A 16,302-nucleotide genomic window follows, 5' to 3' on the forward strand; every position below is an offset into this window, starting at 1 on the left:
CTACTGAAAGCCTTCAAACTACATGGAGAGTTGGATTTATTTTTTTTTAAATCTGTTGCAGTGCATTTGTCTTAGCTTTCTGTTTTTGTGGACCCAAGAGATGAATTTCATAAATCACTGATAAAATGTTTCATTAACAAAGTGTTGGGACCTGGGGATCACCTGTGCATAAATGCTGATGATTAAGACATTCACTCCTGAAAATCAGGAATCCAAAAATGTGACCTGGAGTCCCTTTTTTGTGTCAGCTCTAAATCTGTGTCAGTTAAAGTAATCTTACTGTGTGAAGCACAGAGCTAATGCATTTTGTCTTCTAGGCTCTCCAGAGTAGCAGAAGATACCATCAGGGATTACTTTGAAGCTCGTCTTGTCCTGCTGGAGCCAGTCTTTCCAATTGCATGTCATCGCCTCTGTGAAGGGCCAGACTTTTCTACGGATTTTAACTATAACCCCCCACCAAACGTGCCAGAAGGTAGGGGGCTATGTTGGGGGTGGGTTGGAAAGCAGAACAGTGCAATAAACTGCCCTTAAAGCATGTCTTAAACAATCTGCTGTGCTTAAGTATTGTTGTATGCCTTACTGGAGTGCTGCTTGTGGAGCACAGGGAGCAGCAATATCTTAATGTGTCGTGGGTGGTGTTTGTATTCTGGGGGATTTGTTTCTGAATAGGTTTTTTATTGCTACGTATACAGCTTCTATATTCTTTTTATGGGTTATCTTAGCTTTGAGGGTTACATTAGCCAGCTGACAGGTATTACAGGAAAGGAGCAGTTAATTTGGAAAAAAAATAGCCAAAAAGCATACTTTAAAAACCTCATAGTGGATCATCATGGTTTGTAGACAGCATCTGATGCACAGGACTCTTGGAGTACAGTCAGTGCTAAGTATGGAAACTTTCCATACTACCAAAAAACCCCAAGCATCACTCAGCTCTCTTTGCCCCTTTGAAAAAGCCAGGAATTCCCAAGATAGCTGGAAATTCTTCATTGTTTCAAGAATCCAGAATCTTTGATGCTTGGTAAAGTTGAGACATTTTTTAATTCATCATTTATCAGGGAAGCATCTACTGATACTCATTTTTTTCTTGAAATAATAAATCCATGTGACTGTGAAATACTTCTTAAAGCAAGACTGCAAGTGGTTGTCTGCTCTGCCCACCTTCTGCTTGTTAAGTGTCATAGTGTAAATCTCGGAGCTCTTGATGAGAGGTGTCATCAGAATTAAGAAACTTTACGTAGGTTTATATATTCAGATGAGGTACCTGTGGTATTAAAGAGTGTTACTTACTGAATTTCAGTACAATTCATAAAGATCTATAATTAACTGGGCCCAGTTGTCTTTACCAAGAGACAACCCAAACCACATTAATTTCCAGAACTCTTTAAGCTAAATCTGACACTACAGAGGTGAACTGTTAATGACCATTTTGCTTTCCTTTCTCATAGCCATATAAAATTATTCTCTGTTGCCAAAAAGCCTTAAGGTAGTGGCCCAGGTCAGTTGAGGTCTGTGCTGGGATTCACTGGTGTTGAAGATGGGATTGCTTTGATACTCCACTGGGACTTAAATGCATTAATAGACTATAGTATATATTCAAATGTTTTCAAAGGGTCACTGTAAGCAGTTGTAAATAATGTCTCTCATTTCAAATTGTTGTGTCTGAAAATTGCCTTCCCTTCCAGGATCTGGAATTCTTCTCTTCATTTTCCATGCAAATTTCCTTGGAAAAGAAGTTGTTGCTCGGCTCCGTGGACCATGCAGTGTACAAGCTGTGGTTTTAAATGACAAATTCCAGCTCCCTTTATTTTTGGTAAATCTTTTCATAGAAAACTGGTGGAGTGACTCCAAAACTGCTTTGTGAAGTCTTTCTGGAGCAGTCTGGGAAATCTTAGTACTTGAATTTGGAAATTTCAGTATTTAATGAAGCACCTTTTTATCATGATAGGGTTTCTTTTAAATGAAACTTCATTCTTTCATACGGAGAGAACTACAAGCCTTGTCTGCAGTAGACTCCATAAAAATTTGATTTGGTGCCATAGTGCTGGAAAACTGGCATCTAGATGTCCCTGCCTGAGCTGGGGGTTGCACCAGATGACCTTGAGGGGTCCTCTCCACCCTCACCTCTTCTGTGACTTTTAGAACTGAGGGTTTGAGCAGGCAGGTGAGAATTCTGAGTTCTTACCTTCTAAAACTTCTGATCCAAGTAAGGTAATATTGCCTGCCCTAATTATTTCTGTTAGATGCATCACTCTGCAGAGTTTTCAATGCCTTGTTTTCTCTGGCTGCACTAGTTGGGTTTAGTTGCAGTGTGCACAACTGTATTGCAAAAAAATGTCCAATGAAAATGTCTTGCTCTCCTAGTCCATTTGCTTCCAGCCATGTCCTGCCATTAACTCTGTCCTTTTTCCTTTTTTTCCTTTTCAGGACAGTCACTTTATTTATTCCTTCAGCCCTACTGCAGGCCTTAACAAGCTTTTTATACGTCTGGCAGATGTTCCTGCTGCCAAGGTACAAAATGTTCTCAAAATCAAATATGCATCTTAACTGGTCTTCTAAAGGCTTCTGGTCTTGTGTTTCAAGTCTAAAACTAATCCCAGTTCCCATCAATTCCAGTTCCATCCTAGGACATTGACAATACTTAGGAACATGGTGAAGGGTGTTAAGTTTTGTCACAATCAAATGTTTTTATGCTGCAGTTGGAACAACTCATGCAGTAGGATACAGTAAGGTACAGGGTACAGCTTACCTGTTTTCCTCATCTACATTGTGCATTTAGTGACTAGCAGATACATGGAGTCTTAAGTTATTCTTGTGCACTCAGATCTTTTTGCTTGTGTTTAAGAGAACTTGGAGGCATTTACAAGGATACCGTCTTTTAAATAGTTTGTGTAGCCTGCTGTGTTTTCCAGGTGGGTTTGGGCAGCAATTCCATTACATGTTGCCAGATAAACAACAGACCTATCCTTTGAAGATCTAGGAAATTTACTGATGTGTCTTCAAGTGAAAACATGCTCTTACATGTTCTGTTGTGTTTGTTTTATAAGGAAAAAATTGAGATATTCAGAAGTGTGTGTCTCTAGTTCAGAGTTAGGGCTAACTGGCTGAAACAGCACTGAATGCAGCAGTATTCTACCCCGAGTACTTCCATGTGCCATTTGTATTTCAGTGGGGCTGCTATAAAGTGATTTTGTTACAATGCTGATTTTTCTTTCCCAATCACCCACAATTGTATGCCTTTATCCTGCTGTTAACACAGCAGTTACACATGAACAACCTCGACATGAAACCTTTGTTTGCTTTTACAGGTAAAGCTGCTAATAGGAGCATACAGAGTGCAGTTGCAGTGACCTCACAGCAGCAAGCATGTTGAGTGGACTGATACTGTTTTTGGATATACTTCCAATTCCTCTGGTCAGAGACCGACAAAGCAGTTTGGAACTTTTTTGCACCACCCTCAAGACCAAGTTCCTGTCTCTTTGTCACTTGTTGGCAGTCAGGAAGGTGTGTGTTGGAGAGCAATTAAATAGACTGCACTGGTGGAACAGGGTTGCTAGCACTGTTTACTTTGTACAGATGTAGATGTAAGTATTCGTGCCAATACATATCATTTGTTTTTCTCTAACTTGTGGAGTCCAGACTGCGTATTTCAGCTTTTCCACAATGTGGAACGGTGCATATAAGAACTATTTAAAATAACTGCAAGAAATGTCTTTTTTAATAGAAAGATCTTTTCCATTTGTAAACTGAAATTTTCTACTTACTTGTAACATTTCTGTGTAAAATGCAGAACTGTCATATTCTTGGAGCCACAGGCTGAAATGACATGTGAAGTTCACTGCATTAGATTTAATTTTGAATTGCTGAGGGCTGGCTTCTGGTTTGGAATTGTTCCTGCTCATGTCTCCTGCTGAGAAAGCACTTATGTGTAAAAAATTCCCTTTGAACAAACCTAGGTAAGTCTGCAGGTGTGAGCAAAGACAGCTGAAGAGGCTCAATTTCTAGAGGAGCACAGTCATTTTTCTGCTTATCAGTGTTTTTAAAGCTACTTTTGTGTTAGAGAAGCAGACACCTTTATTTTTGAGTTCTCAGTCAAGTCATATGGGAAGACAAAGGCAAGCTGAAAATAGCCAACCAGAAAGCTATGTAGGTACTTTCCAGGTGCAGGCAATGCTTTCTGTGGGCAAGATGCAGAGAGGACTTTTTTTTTTATGTTCTCAGCCTGACAAACAGGACCATGTACTGTCCTTCAATTCTGAAGTTCAGTTCCTCAGTGCAAAGAGATGCTATTTTTTTATTCTTATTTAAATGACCTATGTTATCAGAGGACAGCAGTTCTGTAATAGTCCTGTGCTATAAAACACAAATGTAGTATTTCTGCACAAAGTACAGAATATTTTTTTTTTTTAATTAACCAGTATCTGTAGAAGTTTAACAAAAGAAATCCAGATTGTGCCTTCGCAGTTCTGGGTGCCATGTGTAGTTCACATGCCACTGTGTGCCTGTATTAATAGTAAAGCTACTCTGGATAAATTCATGTATTGAGTGCTCACCACCAACATGGAGCAAGCGGAGTCAGTATCCTTCTGCAAACTGACTTTTTAATACAGAAACTCCAATTAACCAGTTTGTAATTTTTAGCTCTTTAAAATTCAGAACCTTTGTATACCAAGTAAGTAGCACAGCACACTATTTCAGTTCTGTGGAATGTCACATTAAGTTAGCCTAAACCAGAACAGCAAAACGTGCCCTACAAAAACTGATTTCTCTTTGGATTTAGAGTAGGTGCCTATCTTTCTGCAAACAGTATTGATGAGATGTTAATGTGTCTGGCTTTGAACAGACTTTGTACCTCCAGATCTGAAGTATGTTGGGATACCTCATTTTGCTACGTGTGAACTGAAATGCATGAAAACCGCTGGCTGAGAATCAGGTCTATCACTACCAGCACTTGGTACCTCAGGTAGCTCATTTCTTTGCAGTCACTGTGCATAACCTGGAAGGTAAGGAAAAGGCATTCCTGAGTGTTCCTTTATGTTGGAGTGACAGTTTCTGTGTTTGCAGCTACCCCTTTCTTGGGTACTCCTGCACTGTGCACCTGACAGTATCAAGCATGTGTAACAAGCTCTGCACAGCACAAGGTGGTGGTAAAAGCTGTCCAAGGTGAGGAGAAAAGGTTTGTGAACAAGTGTCCATATAATAGAGATCTACTCAGAAACTGCTGTACAATCTAACATAATGTCTAGTAATGTGGCAAGAGTTGCCATAGGAGCTAGTTTGTCAAAAGACTGATTTTAGGTGTTTATTTGGGCTTGTGTTTGGTGGTTTTCCCTTGAGACATCTAGGAGAGAAGGTGGAGTTCTACAGGACATAGGAATAAAATATGGGTTCATGATGCTTTTGTTAAGGAAAAGATTTTGCAGCCCTCTTTTCCTATTAGTTGGTGATATGAATTCAAACCTCCTGCTGAAGATGCATAAAAGGCATGTGAAAACATGTTTGAAGCTGCTTTTTCTGTTAGATTTTATGTGGCTTTAATCCAGTTGCTAAGAAAGACTTTGGTGGACAAAAGATGAAGAGAAAGCTACAATAAAGCGTTATTCTTTGGGTACAGTGGAGAAAAAACCTTTTAAGTACTTTCTCAGTTTCTTCCTGCAGCTACCTTTCAACCAGGCTAAGAAGCTGCACTTGCTACAAATAGCTGGTTCTGAAGATACAGATTCATTATCCTCTACTGCCACATCATCAGTTCTGTACAGGTTGGTGGCTGATGTAGCTGACCGTATCACAGATCCTCTGTGCTTCTTGCACTCACTTTTTATAAACAGGCAGGTTTTGATCAGGAGACAGCACAGGATACAAGTGGGAGCAGAAATGAAGCAACAGGAAAAACTAAAAGTGTAGGAAGAGCCGCGAAAAAGAGTAAAGTACAGCAATCAGAAAGGACCAGACTGAAGTTGACACAGGAGACATGCAAGCATGTAAAATTTCCCTTCGCTGGATGAGTCACCTCTACTCTTACCTCCGTAAACCAGTGAGCATCACCACACAAAACTGCCCAGAGGTTCCCTGCACCCACCCTTCCCAAAACAAAAGGGCTACTAGGACCTCAGAATAGTTCTATAGCAGAGAGAGCCCAATGAAGTATCACAGGAGAGTACTGACTTGCACTGTTTTTATTAGTGGTATGATGCAACACTTCCACTGAAAATGAGAGAAGACTTCCTCATGTCTCTGCACTGCCAAGGTAACCGTCTTCCATTAACACTGCTGAAGCAAGCTATCTTACTTCTGACCTCCTGCTTTCCAGACAGAACAAACCCCTACTGCCTGTCCTCGTGGCTCTTGTTCTAACCTCCTAAGCATCTTTGTGGTCTCCACTGCACTTGTTCCCATACATGATAATCTTCAGGAGCCTACCACTGGTCCCAGCACTCCAGCTGCAGTCTCACAAGTATTGAAGATTGCACTCCTAGCCCCAGCTCAGTTGTTCTCTTTGGACACCATCTTCCCTTGTCCCTCAGGACTTCCATATCAGCCTCTGCAAAGCATCAGAACTAATTTTTCATTATTCATTTCACAGACCTCTGTCAGGCTGTGTTAAGACAGAAGCTATCTTTATCGTAACTTCTCCACCTTAGATCATAAACAGGGACATTTCACTGCAGCTTTTAAAAACTCACCATTGGTTAACATCTTCTTCCAGTCCTTTCCAGGCTTTTTCTCTTTAAAAGCGTGCAGAAGTACTAAACTCTTAACACAATCCACACTATTGTTTTGTCTTTCAGTACCGCCCCCCCCCAACATTCATGTCTCTTATCATGTATTTTAGTGTCCAAAAATATTTTCTTATTTAACAGTTGAGTTTTTTAGTCCAAAAACCATTTAACCAAGCAGCAAGTTCAGTGCATCATTGATTCCTGCTGTAGCATGTATAGGCTCTATAATCTTCTTACCAACACCATCAATCTGCTTCTGGTACACTCTAGAGAAAAAAGAAGTCAAGATCTCAGTTATTCATCAGAGCTGGCCAGCATCAACTTTACTGTGAAACACTCAACTTTCCATATCACCGAGTTCCACTTCCTCAGCTAGGGGCTGAAGACAGTAACACCAGAAAAACTGCAACTCCTCTCCTTACATGGGAAGAGGCATCTTGAGCCTCACAAGCAGTGTTGCGTCCATATTCTTCCAGTATGTCTTCTCCAGGCTGAGGTGGTCCTGTGGGACACCATCTCCATGCTGGTCCCCTCCCCATCATTTCAAACAGCTCTGTTCCCTCGGGTGTTGAGAGCAAACCTGCCTGCAAAGCAGAAAGAAAAGAGCTTAAGTGAGAGTGATCAATTTACTACTCTCCACTGTTCAGCTACAGATTTAATGATAATTTTACTAGGTGACAGCATTATACTTGTGCCCAGGAGCACAGAGAAGATAAAAAACATGCTGAGCACAAAAAAATGTATTTCATCACAAAAATGGCCATGACTGTCCAGTGTTCTAATGAGTGAACAATTATTCTCACCCTGATGGTCCTTGTAACTCCAACTTGAAGAGCACCATTTTGCATGGGATCAGAGTGTGGCAGAAAGCCATCTTCCGTTCTGAAGGTGTACAGCCACCAGTGGTTTCCATCAAAGCCTAAATTAAGTGGAGAACATTTTCAGGAGAAGAAATGCAATTCAGGCTTAGACACTAAAGTGTGAGGTTTTTTTAAAACATACTTTTGCAATCAAAGGACAGCAAACAAGACTCAACAAACTATAGGGCAATGCTTTAGCAGATGGAGTGGGATAAAGAGCTGCAAGACACTAATCCTCTCCCAGATAACCTTTCCAAGAGATTACCTGGAACTCTCCACTGCTCTTTAGGAACCCCCAGCAGCAGGCAGACTGTCAGAACATTTTGGCCTCGCTGTAAATTAAGTTGGAGCTCAGTGCATTTTTGGATACAACAGAACTGTGTTTCAGAATTGAAGGGAAGGCAGTGACAGTGACACACTGAGGCCACCTCTCATCTCTCTGAAGGCTGCTCAGCAACAAGGAAGCTCAAGCAGAGTAGGTGTAACCTTTTCACATGACTGTTCAGGCTTGCTCCTAGTCTTTTGACTTCTTCACTGTCTGCTACTGCATAGCCTGCCCCAAACACAAAGTGCCTGCACTCCCTTTATCTCATCTTCCCTCAATGTTTAACACAATTTAATTAGGCCATTAGGGTTTGTCAGTCAGGCTCACACTGCAAGCCGAAGCGCACATGAATAATGGTCCAAGAGAAAGGAAGGATTTTATCGCTCCACTGAGACAAGGAGTCATTTAACCAGCAGTCAAAAATCCACGTGAGCAGTTTCCTGTGAACAACAGAAGACTTCTTCTATAAAGGTAACCAAGCACTGGTAGAGGTTGCAGTCTCCATTCCTTGAAAGCAAAACCCAAATGGGCCTAAAGCAGGCAGATTGTCTTGGATGTACATCCTGCTTTGAATGGGGAGCTGGATCACACCATCCCCACAGCACCCTTGCACCTCTGATAGTCTGACATTCTGTGAGTGTCCTGTTTCAGCTGTGAGGGCAGAATGAGAGTTAGCACTGCTGGGCTCCACAGAGAAGTGATTTCCAGTAGCAAGGGCAACTACCAGACTGCCAGGCATGCAACGTGTTACTGGGGTGACCTGAACACTCAGGAGGGGAACAAGGCTCAAACCCTTCATCTGAAGCTTGGAACAGATAAAGTTTTTTCTTCAGATGAATTCTTCACAAAGCAGTGCTAAGTGAAAGACACAGTAAAGCATAGCAGGTATGAGAGTAAAAGGTAGAAGGAGAAAAAAAAGGAGACAGCTTCTGTGGAGTATAATAGGATTCTGTCTGTCTTGGATAGATGTTCTGAACTATTTTAAGCCTTAGGAATAGAAGGCCACACGGGCAAGTTTTCAGTATAGCTGTAACTATACTCGGGGTGGGGGGAGGACAGGCTCTTCTCACTTGCTCCCTGATATAGGGCAAGGAGCAGTGGGTTTACGTTGCAGCACAAGATGTTCCACCTCAACACAAGGGGGAACTTCTTTACTGTAAGGGTCACAGAGTGCTGGAACGGGCTCCCTAGGGAGGTTGTGGAGTCTCCTTCCCTGGAGACTTTCAAGGCCTCTCTGGATGTGTTCCTCTGATCTGTGCCAGATTGTGTGGTCCTGCTCTGGTAGGAGGGTTGGACTCGATCTCCTTGGGTCCCTTCCAACTCCTAACATCCTGTGAACTCAGGAGTACAGTTTAAACACAAAGCTCTCTATTCTCATGCTGCCCTTCCCATGCTTTGTACAGAACGGCAAAAGGCCATGCCATAACCAGAAACTACAATGATCATCACACAATCTGTATTCTAAGAGCAATGTACTAGTACTATCCAATGTTTACGCCTCCCATGCAACTGTGAATACAACTTGCATCACACATTTACTGATTGGAGACTCAGTAAAAGGGCCTGTCATTCACAATAAATCATACACCCTACTGTAGAATCACAGAATGGCTGCAAGAGACTTTTGAAGCTTGTCTAGTCCACATCACTAATGTCTCTATTTAATCTATCTCATTCCCTATTTACTGTTAACACAACTATAGAGATAGATCCAAGAACTTGCCCAGATTCCTTCTGCTTTATCAGAACTTGCACAGCTTAGTCAAATCCCAATGTTTAAAATTATTTTTACTTTATAAAGACAACTAATGCTTTGGAATTTCAGAACTACTGAACTGAGATACATAAATCTTTCTTTAAACTCTGGCACACCAATCCCACAGGGACACTTCCAGCACCCGGGCAGATGTCACTGCATACCTGTGTATGCAAACTGATCTTTGCCTCAGCCTTCCAGACCAAAGCCTCCTGCCTAACCCTAAGGGCTGTTCATAACCAGAAACTACAGTATTCATCATACAATCTGGACTCTGAGTGTGATGCATTGGTAACATCCAGTAGCTCAGACACAGCATCATATTAATGTGTTTTTTCTGGATGCAAGACACATTATGGGCAGCCATATACCAAGTTGTCTGCAAAAGGTTATGTGTATATACTTCCAAGTCCTTTAAAAGCATATTAACATATAGCAGGAAATACACAAGAAATTACAATATCTGGAAGCAAGTATTAATTGAAGTGTAGAAGCAGAATGGTTCTACATCAAATCACAGATGTGAACAAAAAAAGGGCTCCTAATTTGCTAATTGTCAAATAAAGCCAAGTGTCCCAATACATACCTTGTTCTAAAACTTGTTTTAGGATTCCCTTTCATACGCATAAGCAAGCCAATCTTCATCTGCATTTTAAGATTGCAATAGTGATCTAAAAAACAAAGAGACAGTAAGTAATAGTGACACTTGAAGTTCATTTGAAAATTCAGTAGCTTCTTTCTTCAAATACCCATCATATGGAGAAATAGGCCATACTAAAAACATTAGGCCATAATAAAAACATTTTCATTACATGAAAAAAAAAGACACCACAGCATTTATTTTCTACCCATTCTTGGCACTTAACTTACTACACAGCTTCCTCTAAGATTGTACATTTTACTACCTCAGCAGTTGAACAGCTGTTATGAGAACGTTAACAAGTTCTCAGATTTTCATACTTTTGCTTGGTAAATGCAGGTCTGCTCCAAAGAGCCCAAAGTTACTCTTTTCAGAGGGTTTTAAAGAGACACATCAAACACAACACTGTCACCTTCTGTGCCTGCCACTGCATGTGGCCCCGAAGTGACATTTCATCTCGCATTATTTCCACTACGATAATTAGGAACAGTTATTAATGAAACTTGAGAGCCAACTGTTCTCACTGTAGCTGTAGTGGAGGTATGGAAGCACAAGCACAGCTTCCTCCTTGTTCTGCAGCCTGCTGTGACACAGGCATTTAACAGATGTCTACAAGGGCCAAAGCTACTTATGAAAATAATACAACTGAAGTGCAGATAAATGTCCTACTTTGTAACAACACCTCAAGACAGAACTGCATACAAGTCTCCTTGAAATACATTTTGAACTAAAGCATTAGAAAATTTATACAAACTTTTAAAGCTTTTATAATTTTAAAACTTCTGCAATAGATCTGCTTATACCTTGCAGTTTAAGTGCAGCTGGAAGAACACATGGCAGGTCAGAGTATCATTTTATTTCTATAAACATTAAATTTATTGTAATTACTCCTTTCCCAAGGGCCTAAATAATAACTGAAAGTGTTACAGTGTATCCATCTTGAACTCTGTCTCTCCACCCATACTCCCCACACAAAATAATTATTCAGTGCTTAATATGCTAAACAGCTCTCACCCATAAGCACACATTCCCTCCTCCTGCATCCCCACTTCACCTCTTCTCCACTAATTTAATGCAACATGTGAGTACTGCAGCATTTGATAGGTCAACAACCCATTACTCAGGCTGGGGGAGGAGACATGGAAATGTTAGAGCCAAAGAGCCCTAAAAGAAACATCTGTAGGGACGAAGACTGCCTGGAAAGACCCAACTACACCGGCACAAGAATGAACTCCATGCTCTCAGAGAACAGCTTCCTAATTTATCAACATCTTGCGGTCCTGTTTGATCGGAAAACTGTGCCAACCCTGCGGAGTGTTCATTACAGCAAGAATTACTTTGGAAAACCACAGCGAGGTTGCATGTTTCAGACTCAGTTCAGGAACAGGCCCAAAAAGCAACTTGGAGGTGATACATGTCCAAAATACAGCACACAACCACACACACTTACAAAAGGTAACATTTACCTTTTCAGATAGGTCTATAAAAATGCTGAGGCTAGCAGCTCAGAATAAATAAGAGTTCAAAGTTGGCACAATTTAATGCCCAAGTCCTATTAAAAGTGCTGTTAATTCATCAGTTCTCCCATTTGCTTCCTTCTCATCTTTCCTCCCCAATGGTGCAGCTCACTGTAAATCAAATTTCAAAAGTTCTGTTATCTCTTCCATAACAGAGGTTTAACAAGATGGATACTTTCCTCTTAAAGTACATGACAGAGTCAGTTCATGAACCCTCTGTAACTAGAGCTATCGTTTAAAAAGTGCTAGTGAGATATAATTTAGCACATCAAATGCAGTAACAGCAACAGCACTGATGGTCACATTGTGCCCACATAGTGAAACTAATCCAGTTACTGCTTAGGATGGATCCGAAGCCACAATTACAAACAGTACATCTTTCAGGTTATAATTTAAGAAAAAAAAAACAATTAGGCTTTTCTTCCATTTTCTGCTACCTACAAAAAAAGCAAGGCTAAGACTGACAAAGGCCTAAGGCAGACTCCAATTCCTATTAACAGCTAGTGTGTTCTTACCTCCTCTATCTTGGTCACCTAGATTCACTTTAGATTCAGACTCCTGGCAGTTGTGACCAAATTCTATCTAGATAAATCTGATGGGTTAGGGGTGTTGTGTAGGGTTTTGAGGTGGTTGGTTGGGCTTTCTGTGTTGCTTCTGGTTTAGGGTGGCTGGGGAGTTTTTTTGTTGTTGTTTTTTAATTGTTGTTGGTTGCTTGGGGGGGGTTGATTTAAAAAAATATGTACTTGTTTTTTTCCAAACAGTATGTCTCTGCACCTCTGCACTACTGCTTCAGAATTCTCTCTACAAGAAACTAAAATAATTTCAACTTCTCTACCCTACGTAAACTCTGCTTGAAAATAATTTACTGTTAGACCTAAATGCATTCTAGTCGGTAGTGCTAAAAAAAAAATGTATTTGCAAGAGTAAGCAGGAACACAGCAAAGTTATTCCAAAGCAGCAGACTCGTTTCTATCTTCACTCCTATGGTGACTCTTTAAATCAACACATTCACGCCTAGTCCGAAGAGAGTACATGTGCCATGTATGAACTGGGCAATACGGTGCACAGCTTGTGCCACTAACAATGAAAACTGGAAAAACACTCCTCAGAGCAGCCTACCTCAAGTAATGCATACTCAGGATTAACATTGTGCACTGCTGTCTTTCCCATATGGAATTGGCAAGTGAGACAAGCTACAAGCCCCCACAGCAGTGTACCAGGCAAAACAGCCATGACAGTCTACAACACTGAAGGATGTCTTACATTTACCTTGTACACTGATGCTATGCAGCTCTGACAGAACAGGCTGCTTTTTTTCCCAGTAGGATTTTTGGTGACTGGTGTAACAAAGAGCTTTCCCCCTTTACTTCCCTCCATTTCCCCCTTTATTTATGTCTATTTCAAAAATTACCTAGCAAGACTGAACAGCAGCATGGGTAAATTTTGACTTCCACCCAAGTGGACCATACGACATTTTGCACCAGCAGGAATAGGTTTCACTTTGAGAGTAGCAGAGACACTATCCATCACACAGAAAGGAAGAACTCCAGTGCTGAGCTGTTCTCAGGAAAACACAGTCCCCTGTGGCCAATTTTGGGGTTTCCAAAGGGAACCCAAGATGATCCGTAGAGCTGTGTTCATGTTTGCATTTGTTCAGGTTTACCTATCAAAAGGTAACAGATAACAATGTTGGCTGCTGATATATTAACAGAAGATACAGTGCTAAACATTTAAAAATGGGTCAAGCAACCTTTTACTCCCCATTATTCTTAGTCTTGACTCAAGTCTGGCCAAACCTGCTCCCATTAACCATCAGTAGCCCCACAAAGGACAAAAGCAGGCACTTGCAATAATAAAATCAAACAACTAACAACTGTCACCTGGGCATCATTGCATGGCTGACAGTGATTAAAGGAGATAACCTGCAACAAACCTTCCCAACCTTGCATTACACAAATTCCCACCTTAGAACACATACTCACAGACAGCAAAGTAATTGGTCTAGGAAAATTAAGTTCCTAGAAAGAATAAGGTCAAACACTACTTGAAGTGAGAGAGCAAGGCATTCAGATTCCTTGACAAGACTACTGAAATGTTTTACATCTAATTCACAATTTTCAATTTTTAAGGTATCTGGTGTCTGAAATTAGTATATTGCACAGAATGAGGAATATGAATGTAGTAATATTCCCTCTCTAAAATCAGGTTCCAAATAAAAGACATGATGGCAGTTACAACTGGCTAGGCAATAAACCTGTAACAGTAATAATACTACAATCAAGGGACATTTCTCTTTCAGGTTTGCCTGGACTGCAAAGCTTAATAAATATTGTTCATTTGCAAGTCATTATGTTCCTAGATGCAAGACCATTTAGTTAGTATGGAAGGAAAATAGACTTTTTTGGTGGGGTAAAAAAGATTCCCTCAATTACAAGGAAGTTTGGATTTGATCAGCAAAAAGCAATGAACTTTTTAGCTTCTTAACAGCATACTGTGCAATAGAAGCCTAAGTAGTGTTCCGGTTTTATGTATTTACATATATTTTTGCCAAACAGTGACCTGTGAAACTGCAGTCAAAGTCATTAAAACACCACTATATGAAACATCAGCTCAATGTAGTATTTTTCAATACAGCTCCTTCCCCTCTGTTGCTCACTAACATTCCCATGTTGGGGAATCTGCAGCACCAGAACAGCTGGCTAATCCAGCTGATTTTCCTATCTCTGTGTTGTCATAAATGCAGCAGCAACATCTTCACATACTTAGATTTCTACTTCCAATGATTTGCAAGCTGCTTGGCAGGAATGCAAGGTGTTTGGCAGTATCATTTTCCTCACTCAGACCTCACATGCTATGTTACATGGATGTGAAGTTCCTGAGCATTTTGTGACACATTACCTTATCATAAACAACTAACAAGCACAAAAATTGTTAAGGAGCAAGGGATTAACCTTTAACTCTCATATTTTTTTTCACCTAGAAACAATGATGTGTAAATGTAACTTCACCAATTCTCAAAGCAAGCTTAAGAAACTTGACTGATCAAAAGCATCTGACACCAGTGCATCACACAGCATTAGAAGTTACAGTAGAGTTCCCTGAGCTTGATTTATGTTAGGCTCAGGAATTTACTCAGAATTTCTAATCACAAAAACTGAACAGTTTGCTTACATACAGAGTCTGAAGCAAATTTAATCTGCTGTAAACAAGATATTGTTAAACCAGCACAGCTAGTATCAAGTTCAGTACTATCAGTATTGCTCTACTGTAACAGAAGGGTCAGGATATCATTGCACTACACACTGTGCAAATGAGTTTACAATTATGCAATCTAAGAGAGCTACTAAGAAAATTGTAGATATTTAAATAAGTATAGTTCTAACAATATCCATTTCATTTCAAAAGGACATTGTTTTGAAGGAGCAAAAATACGTATCAGCAAAGCCCTAGAGTTTTCTATAGTCATGAAATCAAAATCTGAGAGAAATCAGCATAAAATCTGTATTATAGAAGAATACTTCTATATAGTTGAGATGTGATGACTCCACTAGTTTAAGGCTATTTTAGACACTCCAAAAACTATGGGAATAATCTCATTTCAAGGGAAACTTCCCACATCACATATAATCCTGCTTTCTCCAATGGAAAAAGGCAGCATTCCTAAGGAACTGTGAAACTCACTGATACAGAGTGTGTTTATTTCTGAAGTGTCAGCAATGCTGCTTTACACAACTTCACACAACACTCCCCATTCCCTCCTGTAAGACTCCTTACCTGTCATTTTTGCAGCAGGTGCCAAGCTAGGGCCATGTCCTAACCTCCTCTTCCAAAATAATGACAGCAGAATTGATTATCTTTGTGGGGCTAAAAAAATCTGATACTTGGGGAAAGGGCAGGGCAAGCTGTGGTCACGTGGTCCTTATGAAGAGCAACAACTCAAGATTCACTGAAAGCTTTCAAGTTCTGCATGCTCCATTTAAAAATGTAAAATTAAGTATTACATACATCTATATTGAAATGAAACTTAGCAAAGCAGCATTCCAATATTTAAGCAAGTAATAGCATTTTAACATTAGCTCATATAAAGTTCAAAGTCAAAGCTTTATTTAGATGACAGAATGACTGAAAGGTTAAAGTTGGAATGGACCTCTAGAGATCATCTTGTCCAATCTCTGAGTTGAAGCGGGGCCACCCAACATCAACACCAAAACCACGTCCAGATAACTTTTGGTATCTCCAAGGATAGAGACCCACAACCTGCCTAGGAAACCTGTGTTCATTCACCCTCACATTAAATTTCCTGATGTTCAGAGCCTTCTGTATTTCAGTTTGTACTCACTGCCTCTGGTCCTGTCAAAAGATTCAGTAATGCATTGTGCCATTTATTTCCTTCCTGTGTTAATTATGCTGGATGACAATTGTTACCTTTGATTATTTCACGACAAATACAGAACACCAACTTCTTCTCTAGCTTCCACCATTAACACC

General features: G+C 40.3%; 2 protein-coding genes across 4 annotated transcripts in view; one reads left to right on the forward strand and one right to left on the reverse strand.

Moving 5' to 3' along the window:
- The window catches only part of MPHOSPH8 (M-phase phosphoprotein 8), a 35,311-nt gene extending 29,820 nt beyond the window's left edge, over nt 1–5,491 (forward strand). For both annotated transcript variants that reach the window (XM_064171469.1, XM_064171477.1), the window contains exons 12-15: nt 318–472; nt 1,683–1,810; nt 2,425–2,508; nt 3,306–5,491. In XM_064171469.1, coding sequence (XP_064027539.1) covers nt 318–472; nt 1,683–1,810; nt 2,425–2,508; nt 3,306–3,347 — 409 coding nt within the window. In that variant the 3' untranslated portion in view covers nt 3,348–5,491. The remainder of the gene's footprint in view (nt 1–317; nt 473–1,682; nt 1,811–2,424; nt 2,509–3,305) is intronic.
- Nucleotides 5,492–6,158: 667 nt separating this feature from the next.
- Nucleotides 6,159–16,302, reverse strand: part of PSPC1 (paraspeckle component 1) — a 60,624-nt gene continuing 50,480 nt past the window's right edge. The window contains exons 7-9 of one of the 2 annotated variants that reach the window (XR_010308474.1): nt 10,244–10,328; nt 7,520–7,635; nt 6,159–7,300 (exon numbers count right to left, since the gene is read on the reverse strand). The gene's annotated coding sequence lies outside the window, so the exon portion shown is untranslated. Of the gene's footprint in view, nt 7,301–7,519; nt 7,636–10,241; nt 10,329–13,225; nt 13,478–16,302 lie in introns of those variants that run through there. The other variant, XR_010308473.1, reaches the window with a different exon arrangement.

Source organism: Pogoniulus pusillus, chromosome 3 (genome assembly GCF_015220805.1).
Source record: "Pogoniulus pusillus isolate bPogPus1 chromosome 3, bPogPus1.pri, whole genome shotgun sequence".
Lineage (NCBI taxonomy): Eukaryota > Metazoa > Chordata > Aves > Piciformes > Lybiidae > Pogoniulus > Pogoniulus pusillus.